Source organism: Nannospalax galili, unplaced genomic scaffold, assembly GCF_000622305.1.
Source record: "Nannospalax galili isolate Female #2095 unplaced genomic scaffold, S.galili_v1.0 scaffold218, whole genome shotgun sequence".
Taxonomy (NCBI): domain Eukaryota; kingdom Metazoa; phylum Chordata; class Mammalia; order Rodentia; family Spalacidae; genus Nannospalax; species Nannospalax galili.
Window position 1 is genome coordinate 3129205 of NW_008343207.1, and position 8582 is coordinate 3137786.

The window sequence follows — 8582 nt, forward strand, 5'->3', positions numbered from 1 at the left end:
AAAAAAAAAAAAAAAGCTAACCCTTGCCAATTCTGATTCAGCTCTCTAGGGTAGGGCCTGGGAATCTGCATCTTACCCAGATGCTTATCCAACCTAGAGAAAAAAATGGGTGGGCTCAACAGCATAAAAGGATCACTATACTAAGTATCCTTTGGGTGATATATTGTGTTTTCTAGGTGCAAAAACCTTATAAACTAGATATCATCACTCCTCTACACCAAGGAGGAAGCAGAGGCCCCCACAGAGAGATAGCACATCCAGCCTCACAGGTTAGTCCAGGTTGGTCCACCTGACTCTGTATCTAGCTCTCTCTGCCCAGCCAGGATCTGCCCCATCCTACTGATGGCCCATAGATTATGTGTTCCCCTTGATCATATTCCATTTGGCACTTCCCTGATGTCTGTTTCAAACTATTCTATAATTATCTTCCCCCAACGAGATTAGAAATTCCTTGAGAGCAGGGACCACGTCTTCTCAAATGCAGCCAGCATTTCTACACCACCTAATGATGTACAAGGCCCAGGCAGGGGCCAGAGCCAGAAGCTGCCTTCGAGGAGCTGGGCTGCCCTGCTTTGTCACAGACATGCAAATGGACCAAGTCTTGGCTATTTTATGGAAAGGGCCCTGGCAGCTTCAGAAACCCAGGCCAGAATGACAAGGGACGTCAGTCTCCTAGTTCTCAGTCCAGTCCAGTCCTTTCGAAATGAGCATGTAATCAGAGTCAACACAGAATCTTAGCCCTGCCCGGAGTCCCAACTCATGAGGCAGGTATGTGAAGACAGAGGAGGGAAGCTTAACCTCTATCTTTACTGAGAAAGCAGTTCCTCCATAGCAAAATGTCTCAGTCATGGCCATGTGGCTCCCAGGAGTAGCTGGGGCCAAGCTGGTCTTCTTGGAGGAAGGCACTGTGGGTAAACAGGGAATCAACCTGGGCAAGGGAAAAGCCAGTGTAAAGGCCTTTGAGTGGGACAATGGGTCAGCAGTAGAGCATTCTTTCCCAAGACCCAGTACAGCCACTCCAGCTCCCTCTAGAGGTTATTGTCAGCATGGTCCCACTGCCTCCCCTTGCCTTCCTGAGGACCTTCTATTGAGTAGTCCTGGCATCTTTCTATCAGGCTCTCTCATTTTTGGGGCCACCGGCAGCCTCAACCATTAGAAGGCTCTTTGGAAGCAGAGAGCACACACACCTAGAAGTCAGAAAGACCTGAGTTCCATTCTCCACTGACATAGCTGTGTGACGCTAGGAAAGCGTCTGTACCTGTCTGAGCCCATGTCCATTCCTTGTATAGAGGTTTAAAACGATCAACTCCACAGCTCATTGTGAGAAGTAAGAAAGACAATTGTATAAAGCACGGGAAAGGGCCTGGCAGATGGTCAGGTGCTCAAGAGTGAGCAGAAGGCTTAGCACAACTATGGGTAACGTTATGCTTGTCCCCACACCATGGTGTCCAGGCCCGAAGGAGGGTTAGCCTTGTACTAAAGTATATTCTTCTGGCAGACTGTGGGCTCTCAGAAGAAAGGATAACTTTTAGGAGACATTTTCCACATTGCTATGGGCCAGACTCTGGGGCAGAACTACAGGGAGGCGAGGACACAGGTCAACAGTCTCTCCAGGCCTAGGCTGGGTCCTTGTGTTTCCCAAGTAGCTTGGCTCTGGGTCCCAGGCCAGTGGATGGAGCAGACTACCTCTTTTCCCTATAGTGTGATGACCATGGGGTTGGAGGTAGGGGGGAACACATGACATGGCATGACACAACAGCCCTGCATACTCACATCATCAACTTTTGGCTCTGTCACAGGGACCCATTTGTAGATTCGGAGGGATGTGTCACCAACGGTCACCCACTTCTTCTCCCTGTAGAGAATGAGGAAGAGCTCATTACCAGGGAGCTTTGGGCAAGGACTCTCTGCTCATGGGGAGTGGGGGTGGCAAAGGTCACAGCTGCAATGTGGTGAATGCCCAGAGGCTTTGATCACAAAAATATGGTTGCAATCCCAGTTCTTCTCTCATTGGTTGGGAAAGTTACTCAGCCAATCTGAACCTCATGCCACCCTCTTAGAAGGGGGAAAGCAAGCAACGACCTCACACTCTCCTGACAGCTGCCCTTCAGAATAGCATAGGGCATCAGAGAGCAGAGGCCTGGGCCCAAAGGGAGGGCCCCAAGGGGCACAGCAGAATGTGGGAGGCAAGCAGAGCCTGGCCTTGCAAGGAGGATCTCCACATCAATGTTTTGGTTCAGGCTCCATGTGCCCCCTCTGCCCTGCTGTTTTCTGAACTCCCACAGGACAGCGACAGGACAGTCCCCAGCTGTGAGACAGGTTAACAGATGAGAAGGAGAAAATGACAAGCTGTGAAAAGGAGAAGGGGTGATTGGTTTTATTAAGGATAATAATGGTCATCCTCTACATTTGCTAGATTATTGCTGTGGCCACCAAACTTGTGTTACAGGGTGTTACTTTCTGCCCTAAATACTCAGAAGCCATGTACCAGAGAGGGTCATGATTTGGGGAGAGCCACTAGAGGAAGAGCTAGGGTTTAAACCCTCCCTGACAGCTCTGGGTTCCAGCTTAGTCACCTGGGAAAGATAGGTTGAGGGTCCACTGAGAGTTCAGCAAAGAACCAAGAAACTCATAATGGTATGTTGGGGTCAGAGTGGGTGGCATTCTGGGACTGCTAGAAGTCCTTGGCAACAGTCCTGTTGCCTAGAACTACAGGCGACATGAGGAAACTTGCCTGTGAGTGCCTGACACTTTCCTCAGCTTCTCCACGCAAACTTAACCTTGGGTCTTCCCCTGAATGGTTACATATGATACTGCAATGTGGCACACCTCCCTGCTGCATCACCTTGAGTCTTCTGGGGAAGTGGGGGTGTCAAGCACATTCAAAACCTGCTAACCAAAAGCGCACACCCCCATCCCCAAACTGTACCCACTCAGCTCTCCATGTTCTTGTTAGGGGAAGCAATGGCTTCTTTATACTGTCAATGACCATTTCTAGTGTCTTCCATGTGCTAAGCACTACACACATGCTCTGATGTTTATGGAACTATGTGTGGCAGCAAGTATCACCTTTCCCACTTGACAGGTCAAGAATGTGAGGCCCAGGGAGGTCAACTCACAACACCAGGGAGAGAATCCAAACCCCTGGCTAGGCCCTACCCATACTCTGTTCAGCAGGGAAAGCATGAAGTAAGGGCAAATATCTGTCCTGCTACCTGCCTCCTGCCTCCTGCCTCCTGCCTCCTGCCTCCTGGAGGCAGAGTGCACAAGCCACAGGCCCAATCTTTCATTTTCTCCATTCTTAGTTTGCAGAAGGTACCTGAAGGGACAGGACCATTCCCAGGAACATCTTCAATGACAAGCAGAGACACAATCCACAACCATTGTGAATGGGGGCCAGACTACATGTCAGCCAAGTGGGATCTCCCCCCCGCCCTTTTCCCCAAAAGGCCAAGAGAGGAATTACTGTCATCCCATCTTACAGATGGGGAAACAAGAGGCCCAGAGAAATGATGTGATACCACTGGTGCATGGTCACACAGACCATAAGTGGTGAAACAAGCTCTAAGGTGACGGCTTTGACCCCTGTGACCTCATCCTGCTGTTCTGCTGCCCACGAAAAGAAAGAGCCCATGCAGCCAAGTAACAGAAGTTGGACAAAGGGCACACCGTGCTAGAATCCATGAAAATGGTCAGAGCTACTCAGTACGCACAAGCCAGCAACAGCGTCCTTGGCCTAAGCCCTAGTAAACCAACCAATTCAAAGTATGTATTAAAAAATTTTTTTTTAAAAAAACTTTTTTTATAGTAACCGACCTGCATCATGAACACTATGATTTAGGTTAGAAAGCATGTCAGAGCTCTGGGCCTTGCAGGCTAACAGGACCCCGACTGAATGTCTGAAGTTACCAGGCACTGGGGCCACTGACTACATGCAGCCAGGTTCTGTCTCGGCTAGCGACCTCTTTACCCAGCGTACTCAAGTCACCTTAGAGATAGAAGCTTCTTCAGCACTATCACCAGGTATGGACACTGGAGGGACTTTGGGATACAGGTAAGAAAGTTATGAACCTGACCTTGGGAGCTGAGCATGGTAGTGCACACCTGTAATCCCAGCAGTATGTGATCCCAGCACATGGGAGGCTGAGGCAGGAGGATTACTAGTTTTAGGCCCCAGGGGGCTCTGGGCTGTAGTAAGATTAAAGTAAAAATAAAACAGTGGGTTGCCGGGCGTGGTGGTGCATGCCTTTAATCCCAGCACTTGGGAGGCAGAGGCAGGTGGATCTCAAGGCCAGCCTGGTCTACATAGTTGAGTTCCAGGCCAACTGGGGCTATAGGGAGACCTTGTCTCAAAAAGACCAAAAAAAAAAAAAAAAAAAAAAAAGTGGCTGGCGAGATGGTTCACTGAGTAAAGGCGCCTGCCACCAAGCCTGACTACCTGAGTTTGATACTCAGGACCCACATGGTAGGAGAGAACCAACTCCTGAAAGTTATCCTCTAACCACCGCACATCCACAGTGGCACATGCATGCCCCCACACATACATACACATACGCAAATACACCAAAATAAAAATAAAATAAAATAAAATGTTAGAGGAATAAAATTGAACCTGACCTTGGGATTGACCTCTGACCTAGGCCTTGGCTCTTAGCCCCCCAGGAAGACAGAGCTCAAGTGTAAGTCTCTGAGGGAGCTCCTGGGAGAAGGGAAATAGGATTTCACAAGAGCATTGGCTCAGGGAACGCCTGAGATTTCCTACAATGCTCCCAAGCCCATCATGCAAGAATACACACAACCAGCCACTCTGTGGATGGGGGCACTAGACAGTTTCCAGGACCTTACAGTTAGGGAGACAAGTGACCAACAGGCATATTTTGTTTGGTCTGCACAGTACTTTAAAAAGTTGAATCCATTACCAAAGTAGAAGAAAAAAAACAAAAACAAAAACAATATTCCACATAAAAATCCAGATTTCTGGCTATTCTCAAAATGATCTGGGCCCACATGCCCCTGAGCCACAGCCTGTTCCCACCCCCCATATAGGCACCACATTCAGGCATTAGGCCTGGGATTCACCATAACCACAGAGCTGCACCTCAACCTACCCACAAACTACCCTGTGTATACTGAGATCTTAGCTTCCTCTGCCTATTAGAATTGTGTTCCTGAAGTGAAAGGATGAAGGTCCCGGACATGGGAATATAGCCCCAAAGTTCCTCCCCAACTCAAACTCTTATAGAAGCTACAAGTGCCCATCTCAGATTCTCTAGGCCCAGGCCAATTTCTTTTTCTTTCTTTCCTTCCTTCCTTCCCTCCCTCCCTCCCACCTTCCTTCCTTCCTTCTTAATTTTTGTGTATTTTATACATACAAGCATCTTTATGCCCCTTCCCCCTTCCCCTCTGGCACCCTCCCATAGCCCCCTACTGGAGTTCATACACTTTGTCATTTGTATTAAGGCCAGGCCAATTTCTAATGCTCTACTGGGTCCAGGTTCAAGAGCACTATCCACCTTAAGGGGCCCTGCTACTCCAAAAAAGCTCTATAGGACTTCACTATAGGGCTTGTCTTTATCACTTTAGGAGGCCTGGGTCCGCTCTACCTGGCAGGAAGGTACCAGTGCTAAAACTAGAGGAGTCAAGAAGCCCCAGGTTCAGATCTCCATCTCTCTCAGGGCTAGGTGGGAAGTCTCCTAAGAGCTGGCTACTTTGTCTGTAAAGCAAATCACTAAATGAACCCTCAGGTCAAGAGCTGAAGGGTCCTGGACTGACATCTATTCAGCAGCTCAAACCTTACTCTCTTCTCTTCTCTTCTCTTTTCTCTACTCACACTGGGTCTCCTAACCCTGGCCCAGTTTCCCAAAAAGGGACCCACCATTTTGTTTTTCTTCAGCCATCTTCTGGCCACCTCACATTCTACCAGCCTGCCTTGCTGGAATACCCGACGCCAGCTGGCAGCAATGGGTAGGGAGGCCCCAGACAACTGCTGGCTTCTTTTGTGGGGAGGATGGGGGCAGCAGGGCCTGCCAGGAGGGGGTTGGATCTTAAGAAATGCCACCCTAGGCTTATGGGCTGAAGGGAATCTCAGCCCCCTGGATGCACACATGCCTTGCTACCTTTGAGTTTCAGATAGATAGATAATTATTTTTTGATATAAGTATGTCTCAAACATTGCATGGGATATATTTACACTAAGGTGAGGTGCATGAACACTAGGGTTCAAACCCAGAGTCCCTCACATGTTAAGCTCATGTTCTATCACTAAGTAACACCTCCAGCAGAAACATTTTTTTGTCCTTCCTTCCTTTTTGTTTTTTGTTTGTTTGTTTGTTTTTGTCTTTTTGAGACAGGGTCTCCCTGTAGTCCCAGCTGGTGGCCAGAACGCACAAGGTAGACCAGGATGGCCTTGAACTCACAGAGATCCACCTACTATGCCTCCCAAGTGCTGGGATTAAAGGTGTGTGCCCCCTGGCTATTTTTGTCTTTAGAGACAGGGTGAACAACAGGCCAGGCTTGCCTCAAACTCACTAGGCAGCTGAGGATGGACTTGAACTGCTGATCCTCCTGCCTCTACCTCCCAAGTGCTGAGATTACAGACATGTGCCACCACACCCAGAAAGAAAAGTTAACTTTTAAAATATCATTTTGTTGTTTATCCAAAATTTACATTTAACTGGGCGTTTTGTATTTCTATTTGCTAATTCTGGCAACCTTGTGTCCCAGTCAGCGGTGAAATGCATGGTTGGTGGCCATAGTTAATAAACAACCCCAAAGTCTCCAGCATTGACTGCAAGACCCACAGTAAAGACACAGCAAGGCCAAATTCAGCTCCTCAAGAACTGAGGAAACCCCCTCCATTTTTGCTTAAAAGGGCGAAAAAAGCAAAATTTCTACAAAGTCCATTTTACAACAAGGACAAGGGCTCCTGTGTGTTCTGGTGACATGACCTTACTAGTTAGTCCTCAAATGCCCTAGAAGTGGAGAGGGACACAGAACCCCCTGGTTGCCAGGGTTAGAGAAGTGTTCTGCCCAAGGTCACAGCAAGGAAGTGAAGTACAAGCTAAACCAGGAGATCCTGAAGCCTGAGGTCTTTAAAGGTCATGATGTGCTTATCCTACCCCCGCCCCCCCCCCAAAAAAAAACACAGGGAAGAAGGTAGCAGCATCCCCATTCCAATCCCAGGCCTGGCCTGCAGTGGGTTAGACAGGATGGATGCCTCCAGGCCTGCTGCTCTGGGGCCCGCAGGGTGGAAAGCCCCATCCCTCCATCTGCCCGCCCTGCAGAGCTGCTGGCAGGCCCAGCGGCAGCTGTCACAGGGTAAGGAGCCTGGGCCGGGCTGGGAACCTTGGGCATGGGGCCCTGCCACGCCTCCAGGACCAGAGAAAGGCAGCTTGCACCAGCCCCTTACTCCTGGCGGGCGACAGGCATAAGGGACTCGACCCCCAACACCAGTTCTTTCTTTGCACAGGGCTGAGCCCTGCAGGGGGGCCCACTCCAGCCTTCCCTTGGGAGTTCCACAGGGCTGTGGACTGCTTTCCCTGTGTGTTTCGGCCTGCAGCTGTTTCTGCCATTTTTAAATGGCTCCAATTGGGCACTGGGCGCCTTGCTCAGCAGGGGAGCTCCTGCGGCACCCAGACTTGGATCTCAACTTTGGAAAGCCTCCCCTTCTCACGGTTGTGAAAATTCTTTGTCCCATTGGAGCCAAACCCAGCCCACGGCAGGCATCCGGCCATCCACAGACAGCTCTTTCCATAGGAGGCCCGGGAGCACGTGGACTTTATTGATTTTCCCCTCGCCTTTTTTGTTGGGTTTGACTCAGAAAGGACAGTTAACTTGTGACACCGCCAGGCCGGAGACAGACCCCCAGCGGTCTGTTGTTGTTGTTGTATAAAAACCTAGGCGTCACTCAAGAAATGACACCCCCAGATAGAAACAAGAGCCCGCAGCCGGGCCTGGCCAGTTTCTATAAAGAATCAGGACCAGCCCGCGGGCGCTGACACTTGGGGACACCCACGCAGCTGCTCCTCTCCCTCTCGGACCCCGTGAAGCCGTGGGAAAGAAAAAAACGTTAAAAAGTTGAAATCAGAGAGCCGGGAGTTTTCAACAAGTCCGACCCAACCTGGTCGACTGCTGGCGCCTGGGGCCTGGCTTCTGGGGCCGCCTAAGAGTCGGACCCGACGAGGCCCGAGAAAACGCTCCATGCTGCTAATTATAACGAGGCCACTCCGGGCACGATCTAATTTGAGCTGGAAACACACGCACGGCCCACACCGAGTCTCGCGGTCCCCCAACCCCCAGTGCAGAGAACAAAAACAACGGCTCTCCACAAAACAAACACCGGCTCCGGCTCGGGGAAAGGCAGACTCAGCTTGGGACCTACTTCTGGCCCCAAACAGACAGCGGCCCCGAGACCCCAAAGCCCCGGGCGCCGCGCCGAGCGGGTGGGAGACGCGGGTGCCTCGGGCGCTCGCCCCCATCTTCTTCCTCGCCCAGAGCCTTCGCTCCAGGCAGCCCAAAGCGCTAAATTTAAACGGCTCGCGCTCTGCAAACTCCGCAGACTGGAGGGCGCCGGGGCCCGGAAG

At 50.5% G+C, this 8582-nt stretch overlaps 1 protein-coding gene across 1 annotated transcript in view; it reads right to left on the bottom strand.

The window, feature by feature from the left end:
* The window catches only part of Bcl7a (BAF chromatin remodeling complex subunit BCL7A), a 34312-nt gene that overhangs the window by 24923 nt on the left and 807 nt on the right, over window positions 1-8582 (bottom strand). The window contains exon 2 of the mRNA XM_008839341.3: window positions 1774-1855. Coding sequence (XP_008837563.1) covers window positions 1774-1855 — 82 coding nt within the window. The remainder of the gene's footprint in view (window positions 1-1773; window positions 1856-8582) is intronic.